The sequence below is a fragment of the Rattus rattus genome, chromosome 1 (genome assembly GCF_011064425.1).
Source record: "Rattus rattus isolate New Zealand chromosome 1, Rrattus_CSIRO_v1, whole genome shotgun sequence".
Lineage (NCBI taxonomy): Eukaryota > Metazoa > Chordata > Mammalia > Rodentia > Muridae > Rattus > Rattus rattus.
In genome coordinates, this window is record NC_046154.1 from 163,303,856 (window position 1) to 163,324,659 (window position 20,804).

At 44.3% G+C, this 20,804-nt stretch overlaps 2 protein-coding genes across 4 annotated transcripts in view; both read left to right on the top strand.

Moving 5' to 3' along the window:
• Positions 1-6,034, top strand: part of Cry1 (cryptochrome circadian regulator 1) — a 55,935-nt gene extending 49,901 nt beyond the window's left edge. Inside the window, exons 11-13 of the mRNA XM_032910312.1 lie at positions 4,379-4,450; positions 4,535-4,642; positions 5,419-6,034. Of these exons, the coding sequence (XP_032766203.1) occupies positions 4,379-4,450; positions 4,535-4,638 (176 nt within the window). The 3' untranslated portion in view covers positions 4,639-4,642; positions 5,419-6,034. The remainder of the gene's footprint in view (positions 1-4,378; positions 4,451-4,534; positions 4,643-5,418) is intronic.
• A 4,043-nt stretch (positions 6,035-10,077) lies between these two features.
• Mterf2 (mitochondrial transcription termination factor 2) lies at positions 10,078-19,925 on the top strand. Of its 3 annotated transcripts, none has more exons than XR_004388823.1 (4): positions 10,078-10,178; positions 10,475-10,562; positions 11,966-12,078; positions 14,846-16,021. XR_004388823.1 is itself a non-coding variant. In XM_032910325.1 (4 exons), the coding sequence occupies exon 4, from the start codon at positions 18,584-18,586 to the stop codon at positions 19,739-19,741; it is 1,158 nt and encodes a 385-aa protein (XP_032766216.1). In that variant the 5' UTR covers positions 10,078-10,178; positions 10,475-10,562; positions 11,966-12,078; positions 18,529-18,583; the 3' UTR covers positions 19,742-19,925. The 3 variants fall into 3 exon arrangements, 2 of the variants coding, with proteins under 2 accessions (XP_032766216.1, XP_032766223.1); XM_032910325.1 differs by lacking the exon at positions 14,846-16,021 and adding an exon at positions 18,529-19,925; XM_032910332.1 differs by lacking the exons at positions 10,078-10,178; positions 10,475-10,562; positions 14,846-16,021 and adding an exon at positions 18,529-19,925 and having other exon boundaries at positions 11,079-12,078.
• The last annotated feature ends 879 nt before the right edge of the window (positions 19,926-20,804 follow it).

Below are 20,804 nucleotides of genomic sequence, written 5' to 3' on the forward strand. Positions count from 1 at the left end.
CGTGCATGGCTGTCCATGAGCCTGGGGTGTCTCTCAGGACCCACCTCCCTGAAGACAGCTGGCTCCCCCTAGCCACCTTCAGGTGCCAGTAGCCCCTCAGCTAGGGTGGGAGTTATGAACGCCCACCCACATCAGCGCTGGGATTTTGTGTGCCCTGATTTTTGTCAGGTCTTGTGCATGCAGTCATAGCCCTTGTAGTTCCTGTTCCAACACTTTCTGGAACAAGTTTGTTTTCCCCAGTGCAGGCATCAAACCCAAAGTTGTGTGCATGCTCTGGAGTCTACCAACTGATGCACGCCTTTTTCCCAAAAATAAGCAAATTTTGTTTAGAGATGGCACCTTATCATGGAGCCTAGTTTAACCTCAAGTCAAGAGCAGCCTGCTGCAGCCTCCTGAAACCCGAGATCACAGGTCACATCCCCACCCTTGATAGGAAATCCTTTTTTCTTTTTAAGTGAATTTCAGGTGGGCAAGTTGCCTCAGAAAAGTACATGCCACCAAGCCTGACCCACCTGAGTTTGACCCTTAAGATCCACATGATGAAAGGACAGAACTCACACACACACACAGAGTGTGGGAACATGGTATTTTCATTTCATTATCTCTTACATGCTCTCAGCATTTTTTGTGTAAACTGCAGTAAAGACCCTGAAGACACAGATTTAGGGATTTCCCTCCCTCCTCCCTCCCTCCCCTCCTCCTCCCTCCCTCCCTCCCTCCCCTCCCTCCTCCTCCCTCCCTCCTTCCTTCCTTCCTCGCTTCCTTCCTCTTTCCTTCCTTCCTTCCCTCCTTCCTTCCTTCCTCCCTTCCTTCCTCCTCCCTTCCTCCCCTCCTTCCTTCTTTCCCTCCTTCCTTCCTTCCTTCTTTCCCTCCTCCTTTCCCTTCCTCCCTCCCTTCCCTCTTTCCTTCCTCCCTCCTTCCTCCCTCCCTCCCTCCCTCCCTCCCTCCCTCCCTCCCTCCCTGCCCCCTCCCTCCCTCCCTTCCCTCCCTCCCTTCCTTCCTCCCTCCCTCCCTTCTTTCCTCCCTTCCTCCCTTCCTTCCTTCCTCCCTCCCTTCCTTCCTTCCTCCCTTCCTTCCCCTCCTCCCTCCCTTCCTTCCTTCCTCCCTCCCTCCCCTTCCTCCCTCCCTCCCTCCCTTCCTCCCTCCCTCCCTTCCTTCCTCCCTCCCTCCCTCCCTCCCTTCCTTCCTCCTCCCTCCCTCCCTTCCTTCCTTCCTCCCTCCCTCCCTTCCTTCCTCCTTCCTTCCTTCCTTCCTTCCTCCTTCCTTCCTTCCTTCCTTCCTTCCTTCCTTCCTTCCTTCCTTCCTTCCTGTGTGTATATCCAGCTGTTTTAACTCAGTACAATATTTTCAGGGTTATTCACTTAGTTGCTAAAGAATGAATTGATGAACTTGAGAAACTGAAACTAAAGTTAATATTTTGTGCCTTTTCTAAGGACCTTCCTATGACTCTTACCAAAAGTTGGTCTGTCCCTCCTCGGAGCCACTGATAGCACTGTCATTAGTAAGCCTGCTTACTTCTGGACTCTGAGCTCTGTACTGTAGATCCTTTGTCTTCACAGTAGTTATATCCGTAGTGTCTGCAGCAGCTGTGTGAGACACACATGAATAAAGCAACAAGGGAAGTGTACGTCCTGTAAGTGAGGATGCATTGTTAGCAGGAACTGATGCACCTGGAAGGCTCTCAAGGTCAAAGCCAGCCTGAACTACGTGATACGACCTGATCTCAAAAAGAGATGTATTTGCTGTCCTGAGCATGAACTCACCGTGTATCTGTCTCTGGATATGCATGTCAGCGACATTAAAGTGCACTAGAACCCTTCATGAAGGTGTAGATAGTGCTGTACCATCATGCATGGCAACAGTTTCTAAACACGGTGACCCTTATCCACATACATGCTCACATGTTGTATGTTTCCAGTATAAGTAGAAAATGGCCACTCTGTAAACGACAGCATCAAAATTAAAAACAAAATCCCCATGAAGTAAAGTGTCAAAGTTCTTCTTTCTTTTTTGTTCGTTTTTGTTTGTTTTTCTTTTTGTTTTGTTTTGTTTTTCTGAGACAGAGTTTCTCTGTGTAGCCTGGCTGTTCTGGAACTTGCGCTGCAGACCAGGCTGACCTCAAACTCAGAGAGATCTGCCTCCTGAGTGCTGGGGTCAAAGACGGGTGCCACCACCACCTGGCTGGCTTCTTTATTACAGTATGGAGCTATCCCTTCCCAGGGATGGAGGTTGTTATCTGTGATTCAAGGAAGCCAATTGTCAGATTCTGAGTACCTGAAAAATGGAATTCCTTATCCAAAAAAGAACCTTTTGAGCATTTAGTAGAAGTAAATCGTCTTGAAGCAGCATGCACAGGCCTACGTGGGTCCTCTGCATGTATATGAAATATAGCTTTCAACCTAGTATTTGTATCCGAGTCCTGAGTCTCTCCTCCCTGTGCCTGCGCCCGCATGTTTTCCTTCTGTTGGGTTTTCTGTCCAGCCTCGATGGGATGGACTTTGCTTATCTTATGGTGCTTTGTTTTGTTGAAGGTGGCTCTTATCTCTTCGAGACGCCTGTCCTTTGCTAAGGAGAGACAGAGAGGGAGAGGATTAAAAGTCTGTGCCACCACCACCCGGCCAGAACCGATTTTCAGTAACAGGAAAAATAAAATGACTGGGTGTCTTTTCAGTATTCATTTGTTTATTTTTTTAAATGGGGTTTTGCTGTGTAGCCATAGATAAGCTGGAACTTGCTGTGTAGATCAGGCTGGGCTCAGACTTGTGGTAGTCTTCCTGCCTTGACCTGCCCAGTATTAAGATTGCAGGTATACCCCACTCTGCCAGCAAAACAAGGAGAGTCTTGGGGTGACAAATCCATGCGCCGTGTGGCTATATGTCCTTTTTCTCTCTGGTCTGTTTTGAATTATTGTTTATTTGTTTTGAAACTATTTCATGTAGCCCTGTCTGCTGTTGACTCTCTGTGTGTTCAGCAAGGACCCCTTGAACTTGTTCTACTTCCTGCTTTTGTCTCCCAATCCTGGGATTACAGTATGTACCACACCCAACTTGCATATACCTTTCATAGTCTGGGCACACTGAGCGAAGGAACAGTGTTTCTGTGAAGCTTTTCTGCTCTAGAAGTCAGTTTCCTTATAGGATGGCTTCCTTTTTGAAAGGCTTGTTAAATTGCTTAAGCAACTGCTCCATGTGAGGTTCTTGCCTTTGTGATCTGAATTGTGTAGCTCTCAGCTAGCAGACACTTGCTCCCTCATCTCCACTGAAACACATTTTTAAAGGGCTCTGACAGAAGGATGTGGCACCAAAGGGCAGGGTGAAGGTCCGACATCTTCCTCATTACTGCCCGTGTGTTTTCCCTTCCTGGTCACTGTCTTAGTTAAGGGTTTTACTGCTGTGAACAGTCACCATGACCAAGGCAGCTCTTACAAGGAGAGCATTTCGTCAGGGCAGGAACAAGGCAGCATCTCAGCCGGCATGGGTCAGGAGGAGCTGAGTTCTACATTTTTATTGAGGGCTGCTAGGAGAAGACTGATTTCTGAGCAGCTAGGACGAGTGACACACCTACTCCACTGAGGCCACACCTGCTAATGATGCCATGCCATAGGCCAAGCAGGTGCAAACCATCACAGTCACATGTCCAGCTATCACCTGGTTTAAAACCCTGTGCTAGAAAGGGAAGCCTGAAGAGAGGGCTCAGCAGTTAAGAGAACACACTTGCACTTGCCAAGAGCCTGAGTTCAGTTCCCCACCTCCACTTTGTGTGGTTCATAACTGCCTCTAACTCCAGCTTCGGGGGATGCTGATACCCCTGGCCTGTGTGGGCTCCTGCATGCACATGCACACACCCACATAACTAAAAATACAGTAACCCTTTAAAAAAAATAACAGACGATGGCTCACTCGGCAAAGTGCCCGCTGTGCAAGGACTCACACATGAAGACTAGGTGTGGCGATGCACATCTGTCACACTGGCACTGACAAGAAAGAGGCAGACCAGGAAGGAGCCCACTGGCCACGCAGTCTAGCCAGGCGGTGAGCTCTGGGCTCAGTGAGAGACTCTGTCTGAAGAACTAAGCTAGAGAGAAAGACACCTAACATCAACCTCTGGTTTACACACATACAAGCACACACATGACATGTACTACACACAAAAATAATACATGTGAACACTGCATTCAAAATGAAAATAAAAGAACCAGTGGCTTTTGCCTTGAACTGTGAACAGTTTTCTTGATTGGAGATTGTGATGTTTTGACTGAGTTAAAATTGAGAAAAATTTAGAACTAAACTTAAATAAAAAAGCTAAAAATTGACTTTACAGTCCTAATACATACATATGTCTTAAGTTTTTAAGTCATTTTCTTTTGTTTTAAATCCAGACTGCTCTCAAGGAAGTGGTATTTTACACTATGCTCACGGAGACAGTCAGCAAACTAACCCACTAAAGCAAGGTAAGACAGTGCGCTCGCTCGCTTGCTCGAGCTCGCCGTGCTCTCCCCCTTAGCCCAGCTCACGCTTGCTCTGTAAATGTGTAGGAAGAAGCTCCATGGGCACCGGCCTCAGCAGCGGGAAGCGCCCAAGTCAGGAAGAGGACGCACAGAGTGTTGGCCCCAAAGTCCAGCGACAGAGCAATAACTGATATGGTAAATACTTAGGTTTTTCTCTTCCCTGCTTTAGTAGTGTCTGTAACTAAAATTAAGTAATTCCATGTGAGGACTGATCTGTTCTCTACCATATGAGCAGTTGTAGTAAGCGCAGTTAGTGATTGAACAGGAGAGGAGCGCCTGTACTGGACACAGCACTGAACTCACAGCCAGGCTCCCAAACCACTGTGTGTCAACTGGAGACGCGTGTGGCTCTGAAGAGGACATGGCTCTCTGAGGCTAGAACTATAAGCCTTCTCCTTTCAGTAACCTAATAAGATCCCTCTCAGACCCTCCCTGGAGCCTTTACTCTAAACATTGATCTGTAAGGAGGAAGGGGTTTGAGAAGGGTATCGCAGGCCAGCCTCATACTGCACATACCCTCCTGAGCCCTCTTCCCAAATGCTAGGGCTGCAGACCCTGTAAGCTCAGTCCATCCTCTTATCTTCCGTCCTGCTGCTTTGAAAACCCCCTCGTTAATTTTTAATTAGTGCTGGGCCTTGTTAGAAGTAGCAAAAATCGTGCCTACATCCAATTTAATTCAATTTATGATGTTGTTTTGTGACTCAGTTAATAGGAAAAGTATTTACCTTCTACCTTGTCAGTTTTTAAAGATTTTCATACTTTTGGTTATCTTAAACTCCTTACGTTATTATTTTTATGCCAACCTTACTATACGTTTCCTGAAGTGAAAGTCGGTAAATGCTCAGCAGTCTTGTGTCATTTAGTTCTCTGCAGTGAAGTTTTACTTGTTTTTTTCCCCCTTTAAATCACAGAAAGCATGCGGGAGGAGTCCTCGCAGCTGAAGTTGGTGGGAAAGTCAGTACTTCTCATTTAAATTATTTAAAAATGTCATTCATTCATGGAAAAAAGTTACATTTCGAACATATTATTTCTAATATTTCTGTGGTTTTTAACTTTTTAATGAATGTCACATAGGACAAGTGGTAATTTGTATATAAAGAACTTGGTAAAAAATTTGCTTAATGTAAATATAGCCACAGTTAGAATAGACTCATCAGTATATTTTTGATAATTTTTCATGTATGGTAAAAGTTAAAGTTAACAGATATTCTGATATAAATCTCAAGAGTTTTGAGAGTCATTGTGGGAAAATGGGAAGTTTTTAGACTTTCTTAAAAAGACTTTGTTAAAATTTTAGGACACATTTTTCCAGACATCATTGTTTGACCTAATTTTGCAGTCTTTGATAATACTGCTTTAGAAGCTCCGTGGAATCGGTGCGAACGCTCCTGTCTGCGTGGACAGTCTGTGTTACAGCCCGTGCAGCTGCTCTGACTCGCACTGTGCACTGTGCCCAGCCCCTTTGTCTCCCTCCTTGTTCATTTCCAGCTACCGTGACTTTGTTATTAAAGTATATGCAAATATGGAGTCTCGTGTACTTGTGTTCATTTTCATTCTGTTTGCTTGGTAAGAGGATTGTTGTGTGAGGTATGATTAGATTACAGATGTAGAAGGCACATGTCACCATTTTGAATAAAAGAATAGGCACTCCCACCAGCAGACAATATCTTTAGAATGATCTGGAAGGCAGATTTACAGCCTGGTTTGTTTGTTCTCACAGAATGGGTTCTGTCGATGTAAGTTGCTGTGTGAGGCAGCAGCTAAGAGTGTGGGTTCAAAGTCAAAGCTTTGGGGTCTTGGACAAGACTTTCCTTGCTGTCTCCATTTTTCCATCTTAAATGGGAGTGAGGAAGTATCTGCTTCATAGTTCAGTTTCATGTCAAGAGTTCTTAGTACTGCAGGGTGTACAACTTCATCCAATATGTTAGCTGCAGGCTGCAGGCTGCATGGTACTCTGGATTACACGAGCCAGCCCCCCACTGGCCCCACTGTCTCTCCCTTACTGGGCTCTATTAGGCACTTTTATACTAAAGGCTGTATTGATTAACCATTGGCTTTTCACTTTCCTGTCCTCAGTATAGTGGGTCATAATAGAGCATTTGCCTAGTATGTATAAGGAAGGCTCTATGTTCAGTCCTTACTAACAGATGTTTTTATATGACAAGTATTTTTAAAATATATACTGAATAACAAGTTAATAGTGCTCAATAAATTCCAACAGTCAGAAAGTCAAGATTGTCTTTCACTAACTCCTCCTGTGGAGCTGCAAGTCATAGGCCTCAGGGTCATCACCATCTGGGGGAGCAGACTCATTTCTGATATCATCTCCCCTTGGCACAGGAACAGTTCAGCCATGTGGGCAGCTGGGTGTTGTTGGGTGACATGTTTTCTCCCCAGAGATTTTCTGAAAGCTGTCCACAAGGAATCACTGAAGGTAAAGAGGTCGAGGTATGGTTCAGAGTTCCAGTCTGACAACGATTCTTGAATACAGCATTCTGCCCCTAGCCTGCCGAATTAAGTCACCAAAATTCTACCAGATGTTGAAGTATTAAAGTTACTGTATTTAGGGGTGGGGGATTTAGCTCGGTGGTAGGGCGCTTGCCTAGCAAACGCAAGGCCCTGGGTTCGGTCCCCAGCACCGAAAAAAAAGAAAAAGGAAAAAAAAAAAAGTTACTGTATTTAAGCCATGTGTGGTACATACCTTTGATTCTAGCATGGGAGGCAGAGGCAAGTGGACCTTGGAGTTCAAGGCCAGCCTGGTCTACTGAATGAGTTCCAAGACAGCCAGGGCTCCACAGAGAAACCCTATCTTAAATTATTATTAATAATAATATTTGGCTTTCTGACTTTAGCTTAAGAACGATTTTATTAGAGTTTAAGGGACAACATAATACAGGTTAGGTAAAAATTCTGGCAATGCCAGGAAGAGAAAGAGAAAAGGTCATGTCTTTTAAATTGGGTGTGGAATAGAAGTACCATAGATTGTTAAGAAGGGAGCAGGCATGCCAAGAGTGCAAGCAGCTTCGTGAGCAGAGGGAAGACCCAGCTTCCTGAATCCTTGAATTGTTACTACTTCACACTTCGGGGAATTGAAGGAACCAGGCTTTTGAATTAATGTAGTTACCTTGTTTTTCTCATGTCCTTACAGTAGTAACTTTCACAAGTGCAAGAGTGATAACCATTGTTTAGCTACGTCTAGGTTGCTGTGATAAACATTCAATGCAGCTTACAAAAGCATTTAATGTGGATAATCTCAGAGAGTTGGAGTTCATGATTGCAGAGCACAGGAACAGCTGAGTGCTCATTCCTTGTCCATAACTCAGAGTCTCAGAGTGAGCCCCTGGAATGGCAAGAATCTTTTGAAACCTCAAAGCCTGCCCCAGGGTCACACCTCCTCCAAGACCACACCCCTTTATCCTTCCCAAACATTCCCACCAACTGAGGCCCAAGTATCAACAATAAGTCTGTGTGGACCATTCTCATTCAAACCACTATACCCACTATAATTTTACTTCCTATATACTAGAGACTTTAAAATTGTCTGATTTCTGTAATTTTAAGAAAATATACATCATAGTAGTCGTCTCATCACCTGTTCTCCTAAGGCTTTTTCTGAGTGTGAGGCCCTGGCAGTGCACTGTAAGGAGATGGCACAGCCTGAGCCCAGCCACTGGCTACAGTTGGTGCAGCCAAGTTAGCATCTGCTTTGATTACAGTGCACAGGCTGTGTGGAGCCTGGGGAAAAGCTTCTCCCACCATGGCACGCATTTCTGTTTCCCTCTCCTAACAAGTGCCTGCACAGCATGCAATTCCAAGTCCTGACTTTAACACCTACAACTTTCTATTACTTCCTTCTTTCCTTTTTCTTTCATTGTCTGATTTGGGGGGGAGGGTGGTTTGTCTTCTTGAGACAGTGCCTTAGACTGTAAACACAACTGACCTGGATTACTATGTAATTCTGTCAACAAGGGTGCAGAGGGTACCTGGAAGAGAATGGGGGACAAGGGGGACGATGGAAGGATGCCAAGACAAGAGTCTGATCAAGGGTACAATTTTATTTTTTCCCAAGGCTGAATTTATACCCTAACAGGGGTAACAGAGAGAGGGGGCAAGTGGGGAACATTTACACAGGCCAAAGACACAGTATTCATGTGGTCAGCTGATGTCAACAGGATGTTGGTTTTTCAGAAAGGTTACAGGTCACATTGGGCATCTTGACGTCAGATGTATTTCTCAGCAAGGTCAGAGCTTTATCATATCATTATTCATCCTGACCACCAGATTTGTATTAGTCTTCTGCAGCTGGCTGGGGATTTTCCATGAACCCAGTCATACTTAACTAACCATAATATTAACATCAATAATGGAGGGTTTCAAGGGCATCACTCCCAACATAATTCCAGACTGTCTTTGAAGCCATACTAATCCTTCCCCATGCTAGGATTATAGATATGATGACTTATTCCTTTTCTATATTTTAACTTCCCTTTCCCAAGTGAGAATAGCATATCTTAACCATGGGTCCCAAAATCTTTTAAGAAAGTGTGCAGTAAATCCCTGAATAGAGTGTTGATGTGCCAAGGAGGGTTATTGGGTATAGGTAAGTTACTCATCTATGTAGCATCCTGAAGGTCAAAACTGATCTTGAGATGAGGAATCGGGACTCTGCTTGGGAAACTTGAGGGCAAGTTGTGGGTTCCTCTAAAGCCCACTGAGTGTAAACCTCAAGGCTGTTCTCAAATAAGCATTGTTCTCAGGGACATACTGAGTAGCCAGGATCCTACATTCCACAAGAAGGGGAGGTGTCAACCTGAATGTACCCCAGCCCTGTGGGAGAGAGCCTTACAAAGGTAATGAGGTGGGCAACCAGCCTAGGAAACACTAGTTTTCTTGCTCCACTGCAGACAACACAGGGTGGACACAGGGGACTCTGTCCTGGGTAGCACTTCGCTCTAATTGTGGTTAACATGTTCATGTGTTTCAGTTCCTGTTGCCTTGTCCAAGGTCCTAGCACTGCAGTTCCGCATGCTTGGTGCTGAAGCGGCAGGCTGTAAATATTTATTTGATGGATGGATCAAAAGGATTCTGGCTTTAGTTTGCTCTGAGTTTGAGCATCACGAATAACTAAAATGTAAAGCTCAAGGCAGTTTAGCAGTAGTTGGGCAAAGTCATCTAGGAGGAAAAGGGATGAATAGTCTTTAGAAAATCAGACCTAGTGTTTACTGTGGCGATGGACAGGAAAGTCAGGTTTCAAAGTCTTAAACTTCTGAGGATTCTGAATGGCTCCACCATACAGACAACAGGTTCTGATTCTCCCACCCACCCTCCTCAACGTGTTGTGACGTTCTCTAAGGGACAAAGCGACCTAACCACCAGAATTTACTGAGACAGAAGCGCCAGGTGGCACTGGTGACAATTGGCCCTGTTGCGTGGCTCGCTGATTCCCACGGGAGCCTGTACCCGGTGGTCTAATTGGCTGCGCTCGGGGGTGGGGGCGTGACTTCCTGCTCATCAGTTTCCTGAGCTCTGATTGGTTACCAGTCAAGGCAAAGCCCTGCCAGTTACCTAGGATCTGTTTCCTGGGTGGAGAGGCCTGCGGAACAGGGTGGGGACTTAATACACCATACCGCAACACCCAGGGGTTCTCCGGTCGTCGCGCTGCTGCCCACAGGTGAGCCGTCCTGTTCCTCCAGCTCAGGCTGAGTCTCATGCCTGCCTACTGGGGTCAGGGTTAGCAGCAGCCCACCGAGAACGTCCCCACAGACACTCCAACTCGGAGCACCGAAAAAGGGAGGCTGCACATGTAAACTAGAGGCCGCTGTATTGGTCCAGGCAATGTCCTTCCTCTGACCAACTTTGTGGTTCTTTGCTTGCAAAATTGGGATTCACTTGAAACTGTCAGATCAGAACTTAATTGGTGTTATCAAGAGGACTGTTTTAAGTATAAAAATGTATTTCACATCTCAGGATTGCTTAAGAGAGCAGACTATGTGACCTTTTCCCCAAGAGCATCACGGTACACAGAACACAAGGCTAAGAGGACTGCCATTCTCAGGTGGGCAGATTTGGGCAAGCTAGACCTGCATCCTGACCTCATCTTTACCCTTAAAGATTTGTGGCTTGATGAGTAGATGTGAGGGGTTTGTTTTGTTGTTTAATACTATTAACTCATTTAACATGAGCTTTCACCGAGGAGTAGCATGTTCCCATGTTCCTGATGCCCCCACACTGCAGTCATAAAAAGGCGAAATTACTTTTTTTTAAATCTTTATTAAATTGGGTATTCCTTATTTACATTTCAAATGTTATTCCCTTTCCTGGTTTCCAGGCCAACATCCCCCTAACCCCTTCCACTCCCCTACTATATGAGTGTTCCCCTCCTCATCCTCCCCACAAGAATCCCATTCACTGGGGGTCTAGTCTTGGCAGGACCAAGGACTTCCCCTTCCACTGGTGCTCTTACTAGGCTATTCATTGCTACCCATGCAGTTGGAGCCCAGGGTCAGTCCATGTATAGTCTGGGTAATGGCTTAGTCCCTGGAGTGAAATTACTTCTTTTTTTTTTTTTTTTTAATTTTTTTTACCCCACCCCATGAAATTACTTCTTAAAAAGTCACCGTTAATCTGAAATTAATCCCAAAGCAGTGTGGCTGTGCTAAGGTAACTCACCTTTGCTGTTTGCGTCGTTTCATGGCCTGATTTGTTAATTTGATATTATTGCTTTGTGTGTCCTGTTCTTTGCTCCTTACAGGAAATAACAGTATTCCGTCTCTACCCTCCCCTGCGTACACAGTTATGTTCATGGTTCTTGCTAAAGTCGTTTCTAAAGTAGAAAAGGTGTGGGCCTTTTCTTGCCCCTGGAAAGTCTGTAACTCTCAAGTTCTCGGATGGTCTGTGATCCTAACAGAAATATGAAGTGTTTGACCAAGAGAGCTAGTGCCTACCCTCCTGATGGCAGCCCGAGTTTTAAAAAAACAACAAACACTATCAGTTGGATAAATGGAAAATTGATAAATGCTACTATAAAGTTATAAAAAAAATATACCGGAAGGTGCCTGCCCCTCTCTCTCCCAGAGTTAGTGATGCCAGCCCTTGAAGGGCAGGGAGACAACTCATTAGAACATGGTGATGCAAAGTGAGTAGTGTGGTCAAAGCGGAAGCAGGAACAGTCAGCCATCCCAGGAATAGCATTGCAGTCCGTGGTGCCATAAACGCCCCTAAAGGGGACATGAGGCTCCGTCTGCTCTGAAATGTCAGAGACATTGCCTTAGGAGAGTGACACCTCTGGGAGTCATTTGCAAAAGTACAGTGAGAGTAATCCCCCGTCTTTGGAGACTGTAGAGTGGGAACAGTTAGAGCCCTGGGGACTGAGAAATGACTGTGCTTTAAAGGAAGGGGATTCAGGTGACGGCAAAATTCAGAGTCTTTCCTACAAATTATTGTATGCCTGTCCTAAAGTTCCACTGAGGTCTATTGCAGAGGTGACAGAATCACATTTTAGAAGCTACAGAGAAGTCCTTATTAGACTGACTGAAGCCCTGGACAAGGAATCTCTCAGGAAAGACTGTAAGGTAAGAGGGAAAGGATATTTACTTCTTTGTTTGTTCATTTGTTTTTCACTTGAAAAGCCTGTCCATTTTTAATGTTTTTAATTTAAATGTAATTGCATCATTTATACTTCACACACACACACACACACACACACACAAGACCCCATTATTTTCTCAAATTCATGGTCTCTATTTCTTTAATTGTAATTTTATTTTTTTTTTAAAAACACGTTGTTACTTTGCAGTCCAGGCTGGCCTAAAAAACTCTAGGTAGACCAGGCTGGCCTAAAAAACTCTATGTAGACCAGGCTGGCCTAAAGCTTATGCCTCAGCCTTCCTGGTTCTGGAATTTCAGGCTACCAAGCCTAAAGATGAGCCTGTAGAGGAAACAAATAAGGGGTGGCCAGTGGGGAGCAGTGGGGAGAACAAGGATTGGGGAGCAGTTTGTAAGTCAGACAAGAGACTGTTTTGAAAAACAAATGGTCGGATGCTGCCAGATGCTACAAAAGCCCAGAAAAGTAGGAACTGAAACTACTCATCAGCTCTGATGACAGGGAAGTCGCCTTTATTGAGAGCTGTGTAGTAGAAGAGGAAGGAGGATCTGCAAGAGTCAGCTAAGAGGATGGAACAAAGCGGGCCTGGGAGGAGGAACAGTGAGCATCGGAAATGCAGAGAAAGAAAGGTGGATGCAGCTGAAGGCATAAATGCGAATGTGACCTCATTTGATTGTTTATCTTTATTGCTGTTCATAGATTACGTGTTGGGTGGGGAGAGTTGGCCTTTCTTAATAAGTTGAAAAAATACTTAGGATTGGTGGGGAGGTGTGTGCCAAAGTGGTGCATGTATGGAGGTCAGAGGGCAACTTGTAGAAGTCAGTGCTCTCATTCCACCGCGTTGGTCTCTGGGACTGAAGCCAGCGCAGCAGCCTTGGTGAAAAGCACCTTTACCTGCTGAGTCTTGGTGGCTTTTCTTTCGTTTCCTTGTTCATGTACAAAGACCTAGGACATGGGCAGAGTTCACTGAAAATCTTGCGGAAAGGATTCACTACTCCAGCTGCTGTTGAAAACGCGTGGGGGCGGGGCCAAGACGTCAGCACTATGGGAGTTGGAGGGAGTAGTTTTAGCCCTCACAGATCCCTTGAAGGGAATCTTGTAAAGGAAAGAAATACAAAATGTGACAGAAGTAGAATTAGAAATAGACGCAGAGATGTGACTGCATCATTCAGTCACCAGATCAAACTTTAGCAGGTGTAGACTTGGTTCCCGAATGCCCGGGAAGTGGTGACTTGAGCTGAAATCCGTTCTTGGTGAAGATGACACAGGACTTAGAATGTCACATAAACGCAGCTGACAAAGCAGTGGGTCCAAGAGACCTGACTTTGCATTTGAAATAACTCTGCTTAAGGAAAATGCTATCAAACAGCAGACTTACTGTCTTATTTTAAGAAATTGGCAGGGGCTGGCAAGATGGCTAAGCAAGCAGGGTATGAGCCAGCCTCCTGGCCTCAGTTCAAGACAGAATTTACATAAAGGTGCAAAGAGAAAAACCAACCCTACTGAGTGGTCCTCTGTCCGCCTCAGGTGTGCACCTCAGCGCAGCGCACACAAGCACATGAATAAGTCCACTGTGAGTAAATGTGCCTTGTTCTGACACTTGCTACAACGTGGACTTTGAAAGCGTTACACTAAGTGAAATAAGCCAGCCATTTAAAAAATGTGTTGTATGGTTTCATTTACATGACCTATCCAGAAGACATGTGGAGATCGTGAAGAGCTTTCCAGGTGCCATATAGGAGTGGAGAGTTAGGGGAGAGTTAGGCACCCCGTTTCGAGAGCAGACTTTGTGTTTGACAGGAAATCCTAGATGTGGTGGTGAATAGTTGTACAGAGTTGTCAAAGTACATTATGCCACTGAACTATACACTGGGAAATGCTCCAAATACTACTGTGCTTTTATTAACATCTTACCATAACAAGTGACAACTCTAACTCATGCCTGTGACACCAGCATTTGGGAGCCAAAACAGAAGGAACTACAATGTAAGGATCAATCTCTCTCCTCTCCTCCTCTCCTCTCTCTCCTCTCCTCTCCTCTCCTCTCCTCTCTCCTACCCTACCCTCCATTCCCTCTCTCCCCTCCTCCCCTCCACCTCCTCTCCAAAAAAAAAAAAAAAAAAAAGTGATAGCTACTAAAAATGAACCAAAGAATGTCAATTCTAGAAAAACTACATTGTTTTCCTTGTATAATTATAGAGTTTTTACATGTTAATCTTTATGATATATCTAGGACAAAAAGGCAAAGAGAAGATAAGGCCAAAAATAACATATTAGCTAAAGGTCAGCCTCAGTAACAAAGCACTTCACCAGTGACTTATTTTCCACACTTCAGAATAACAGAAGAATCATTTATATGCTCGCGCTCTTTAGGGAGTCATCTGAGATGGGGTTTCCTGACGGTAAGTAGCTCTCTACCCCTCTGGGATTCTAGAAACTCACTTTAAAGGGCAAACATGAAATGCAGGCAGGCAGACGCTGCGAACAGCATCCCCACTCAGCAGCAAGAGCTACAGTCAGCCACTTCCTGAGTCCGCTGGATGTGTCTAATGCCACAGTTGGACGTAGTAAGTTGTGATGTACGTTTATTCATCAGGCTTTCTCTCCATTTTTACTGCTAACCACATTTGCCCAGCAGAAAGGCAGCAAGGCCTGGACTGTCCTGATGACTATTCCCCCGTTTACCTTTAAGAAAGCAGCAAGTGGGTTATGGTCTGCCTTTCCCTTTGTCTCAGCTGATAGGCACCTGCTCATGGGAGCGCTCACGGCTGCCTTGCCATGGACATGACCTCTGACCTTCTGGCATTTTGCAAAATGAGACTCCAACTGAGCTGTTCTAACTGGTACCTGAGCTACAGCAGACCTGCTCTGACCCTCAAGGAGCCCGGGGCTGTTTGGGACTCGCTTAGAGATGACATGTTTACAGTTTCACTTCACAGACAGGATTCGGATGCAATTCCCATGTGCAGCTCTGCTCTGTGTAAAGACTCACAACAAGGAAGTGAGAATTGTACAAAAATATGTAAAATATGATAGTAAAATATGAATAGCTGACGAGAATGGCACATAGGGCATGACTGCCATGAGATTGAGTCTAACCTAGGCTACACATCAAGTATCAGTCCATCCAGGGCTAAACAGCAAGACCTTACCTCAGAAACAATGAAGTATTAAATTATCGATAAGCAGTAGGGTTGTAAGTTTTTCTTCTGCTTATGTACCTCAGAATTCAGCAACTCTACAGTGTGTTTTAGTTTTATGGAGTTATTTTGAAAATCTGACATACTTAAACATTCTCATTTTCCCTTTGTAAGTCATACTTCTACCTAAACCCAGAATTTGGAGTTTGTTTAGCAGAAAGAAAAAAAAAAACATTTTTCTTTAATGCATGTGGGCTGTACAAGAAAATAGAAAGGTTAATTACAAGCAATAAAGGTTTATTACCCATCACTTCTGGAGGCTGCAGTGGCCAAGGCTAAGATGCCTACAGACTCTAAGGATGCTCTCTTCCTCACAGACAGCATCTTTTATGTTCTCACAATAAAAAGACAAGCAATCTCTCAAAGCCTTTTTTAAATATAGTTTTATTCTTTGAGAATTTCATACATACATATATTTTGGTCATATTCATCCCCCACATCTTACCTGAACTCCTTTTCCAGATCCCCATCCCACTCCAAGTCACATTAAAACTGAGTTTAAAGTTGTATCACTACAAGAATTTGGCTCCTGACAGTTCCCAGTGATAACTACTATTTAGTGAACACTATATATCAAACTGTCTCCAAGTGCCTGATAAGCATTTGACTCTGGCAGTGCCCCTGTAAGGTATGGGTGCTGTTCTCATTTATAGAGCACTGCTGGTTTTTGTTGTTAAAATATAAAAAATAAAAAAGTATGGTTGTCTTTTATCTCTACGAGGTCTACACCGCAGTGCCCCAAGATATCTGCTGGATATCTTAATTCTCAGTCAGCAAAGCCTCTCACCTGCTCTGCTCCGTCCCATATCACACTGCCGAAGGCCTCCCTCTGAGCCTGGCAGCACTCTCTCTACCTATCTAGTTCCCAAGGCAGGTGTCCATGCCAGAAACACACATCCCAGCTCTGGTGGCCCAGACCAGCCGCCACACACTTTCTTACACTTAAATCGCTACATGAAAGAACACACAACACAATAACCTTTGGCCCAATTGATAAGTATAACTGCCCACCTACATGTACAAAGCCTAATACACATCCATCCCTTAAAAACAACCTGTAAACAACCTGTAAAGGTACAGCGTGGAATCTTAACATCACCTGCCATATTGTCCTGCCACGGCTTCTCTCCCTCTCCCTCCTGTCTCTTCCTCCTCTCCATTCCAGTCTCCTCCTCTTCCTTCAAACTTTTCTCCCACCCATCCTTCCTTCTCGTCCAGTGACAGGCCTCCTTCTGTCCTGTACCTGCCTCACCTGTGACGTCATCCCACAGGTTTTAATGTCTGCTGACAAGTTTCCCGTGAGGCGCTGTTTGAGTCACTGTGCTTTGTCTGAAGCTAACAAACCTCAGGGTCACTCTCTAAGTTATGCTGGGGCTGAGCACAGGCGGGTCAGTTAGGAGCCTTCACGTCTTCCCAGCGTGTCTATACCCGACAGGCATGAACCTGTAGAGCCCCAACCCATATCTACCTGGGCTTCATCCTACTTCCCACCTCCTTCCTGTCAAAGTTGAAAGTTCTTTTAGAAGATGCTTTAGAAATATATTTTCATCTTGCCTTGTGGCATTAGGCATGACCTGAAGAAAACTAAGCCTTGAGTAAAACAGAAGCTAAGTCTACAGTGTTGGTGTCCATTAGACCCCAACAGTGAGCCACCACTACAACCCAACATTCCTCAGAGTAATCACTCAGATTAGGACAGGCGTGTAAAGTCGTCAGCCTATGTGGCAAGAGCACTGATAATTCAGGCAAGGATCAGAAATGGCTATCCACTTACCCTTTCAAATCTAAGGACACTGCACTGTGTGTGGCAGGGCTGAAATAAAAGTTTACCAAACCCTAAAGCATGTGCATGTTACCAGAAACAGGACACAGTGGTGAAGGGGTTGGTATAAGAATACTTAACACCATGACACACGGAGTGTTTGGAATTAAAGCCACCTGAAAATATGTGTGGGTCATTCTGTCTTCTGCTCAGGAGTGGTAACATCCTTCTTAAGGATGGCTGGAGACCAAACCTTACTGAAACACTGCTTTTAGGCTCCTCGCATGGCGGAGTTGCTTCCTTACGTCTTACTGTCTTTGTCCACCTCAGTGTAACCTACCTGCTTTGGGTCTTGCCATCTTTGTATGGGCTTCCCTGATGTGGACAGCTTGTATGAAATAAGTGTGCATGCTTTCTTAGTGATCATTCTGTTGTGTTGCATGCACCCAGCCAGGACCCCAAGTCAGAAGGGAGTATTGCAGCCCCTATGTATCAGAGGCTGCAGTGCTCCAAACAGTGTGGATGAAGATGGCCAGGGGCATTTGGGTAGACGGAGAGGCACTGCTGAGATTACTCCTGGGTTTGGTTGAAGGCGTCTAACTTTCCCAACACTGCTTGGGTAGACGGAGAGGCACTGCTGAGATTACTCCTGGGTTTGGTTGAAGGAGTCTAACTTTCCCAACACTGCTTCATGAGCTGGAGCCAGGTTTAGGCTGGAGCAGTACTAGGTTGGAGAGCACCATCACCATTACACAGCTGACATGATCTCCAGAGGTTTCGCCAAGGCTGGCACATAGCACTTCTCATGTTGCTGGGCTAAGACTTACTTTAATCCTGAATTTATAAAAACAAATTGCATTTGCAAAGTTCTAATAAAGCAAGCATGCGGGGTTGGGGATTTAGCTCAGTGGTAGAGCGCTTGCCTAGCAAGCACAAGGCCCTGGGTTCGATCCCCAGCTCAGAAAAAAAATAAAAGAAAAAAAAAAAGCAAACATGCATTTATGTACTCATTTCAAATAAAACTGACCTGTCTGGATCATAGTTCATCAGCAAAAATACTTTAAAATACAATGAAGGATGACTTCTCCCTTCCTATGCATCTACCTGAGCTAAACATCAACTTGAAAAATGTAAAACCTTAAAAAAGCAATTACCTATGTAATATGCCACCTAAAAGAGAAACATAAGAGTTGTAGAAAAAAGGGAATCTGTGTCAAAACATTTGAGGCCTATGAACCTTTGAACCCCATTACGTTCACCTGCTTCATAGGATGGATTCAGAGCTCAAAGAGTCAGTGTTTTTATAAAGGATAAGGTGCCTTAAACTGTGATAAAATGTATTATACTGGAACGGTTTTCCTTGCCAGCTTAAATCATTCCCAGTTACTGCTTAGAACTCAGATTTCTAAGTGTTGTAAAAGCCAGTGCTCCTTTTAAGTCTTCATCTTCCACACAGGCACAGTGTGGACATTCTCAGCCTAGGGAAGTGGAAATTAGCCAGAGCTCACAGCATGTCGTGGAGGTTGCTGACAGGATACCAACTATGCAGACTGCGTCTTTTCAGAAAGCCGCAACCAGCTCTGAAAATCAGACCCTCTTCAGTATGTGTCACCTACGGAACAGACCACCAGTCAAATAAAGAAAACAAGAGAACAGTGGAAACGCTCCATGCGTGCTCCGTTGACATTGGGAAAATCCGCAGGCTGAAAGGATGGGTGCTTCTGGAGGAGGAGACCTACGCCGAGGAGATTGCAAACATTCTCAAAGAACTAGGTGCCAACCAAACCGTGATAGCCAGTATTTTAGAACGCTGTCCAGAAGCCATTGTCTGCAGTCCTGCTGCTGTTAACACCAAAAGGAAACTCTGGCAGATGGTCTGCAAAACCAAGACAGAGTTAATCCAGTTAATAGAGCAGTTTCCAGAGTCTTTCTTTGCTGTCAAGGACCAGGAGAACCAGAAGCTAAATGTTCAGTTCTTTCAAGAGCTGGGACTCAAGAATGTGGTGATTACCAGGTTTTTGACAACGGCCTCTAGCATTTTCCATAATCCTGTAGAAAACAATAAACAAATGATAGGGGTTCTCCTGGAGAGCTACCTAAACTTAGGTGGCTCTGAGGCCAATGCTAAAGTGTGGCTACTAAAATTATTAAGCCAAAATCCATTCATTGTGTTAAGTTCTCCTACAGCTGTAGGTGAAGTACTGAAATTTCTCCAAAGACAAGGCTTCACAGACTCCGAAGTTCTTCAGCTTCTGTCCAAACTTAAAGGGTTTCTTTTTCAGCTTCAGCCAGAAAGTATCCAGAACAGTATTTCCTTCACCAAAACTACTTTTGAGTGTACAGACCATGACCTCCGGCAGTTAGTTGTGAAATGCCCTGCCCTTCTATATTATCCTGCTCCTGTTCTAGAAGAGAGAATCCAGGCACTGCTGAAGGAAGGCATCTCCGTAGCTCAAATAAGAGCGTCACCAATGGTTCTTGAATTAACGCCACAGATAATTCAATATAGGATAAGAAAGCTGAATTCTTTAGGCTATGGAATAAAGGATGGTCATCTAGCAAGTCTAAATGGAACAAAAAAGGAGTTTGAAGCTAACTTTAGCAAGATGCAAGCCAAACAAGGAAGGCCATTATTTAACCCTGTGGCCTCATTAAAGGTCGAAGAGTAACAGGGCAAAGTGACCAATTCACAAAGACTTAAGCCATTCAGCTTATAAGCACTAAGGATTCTCAGGACCTACTGAGATTCTGAGTTGTATCCAAGTTACCTCAAAAATAATGGTCTCTGATTCATTTGCTGTATTTTAAAATATAAATTGTATTTAAATAAAACCAGTAACTTTGATCTTGGAACTAGTATTTCAAAACATCATATGTTAAGTGGCAGGAGTGTGATAGTTCACACGGATCATTTTGAAGAAATTGACAGTACACACTCTTGCCCAGAGTACAAGAACACCTCTGTTCCATGAGCTGCTACCAAAGTATAATTCCTCACCACCAGCCTTGAGTCATTAACAGGCCAACAGCACATTCCTTTAGAGAGAGATAACTTCCCCTTGTGTTTGGAATGAGTATCTTTGAGCAGTATTACTCATCCAGGATCACGAGCCTACTTCTGTGGTCAGTTTGAAATCTCTTAAACACGCACATTCATTCTGTTCCTCATTTTACAAATGAGGTTCATAGCAGAGTCCAGATTTATTAAGATCTGAATTCTCTTCAATTTCAAGAAAAGATTTTTCACCTTACCCTGCACAGAAAAAGGAAGGAATACAAATAAATTGTAGGGGAGGGGTATGAAAACGAATTTCAAAGTTAATTCATGCTTAATTGAAATGAATGTAGCTTCCTAGAAAGCCTGAAAATCTACTGCATGTGATACGACTTTCAACTCTAGTGTTTCCACTTCCATTTCTAAGATAAACATACCCAGATAAAGACTGATTCACTTTCAGGTAGGTGTACAGTTTGTAACAACTGTAACACTCATTGGTTGTAATGCACAACAGTTTATGTAGTGTGCACAGCTTTTCAAATAGAATGAGAAATGCAGCCTTTATCTTCTTTTTCCATTCTCTTAGTCAATGCAAGTATCCCTCACTGTCCAAATCTGTTCAGTTCCTTAGTTGGGATTGAATAGCAACAAGTGCCCAGGAAGTTAAGAATCCTTACTCTTCTACAGTAAGACTCAAAGAAAGGCACTTACCCAAAGCACTTAGGACTGTCAAG

What these genes read in the sequence shown, in the direction of transcription:
- Mterf2 (XM_032910325.1), top strand. Translation starts at nt 18,584, where the DNA reads ATGTCGTGGAGGTTGCTGACAGGATACCAACTATGCAGACTGCGTCTT.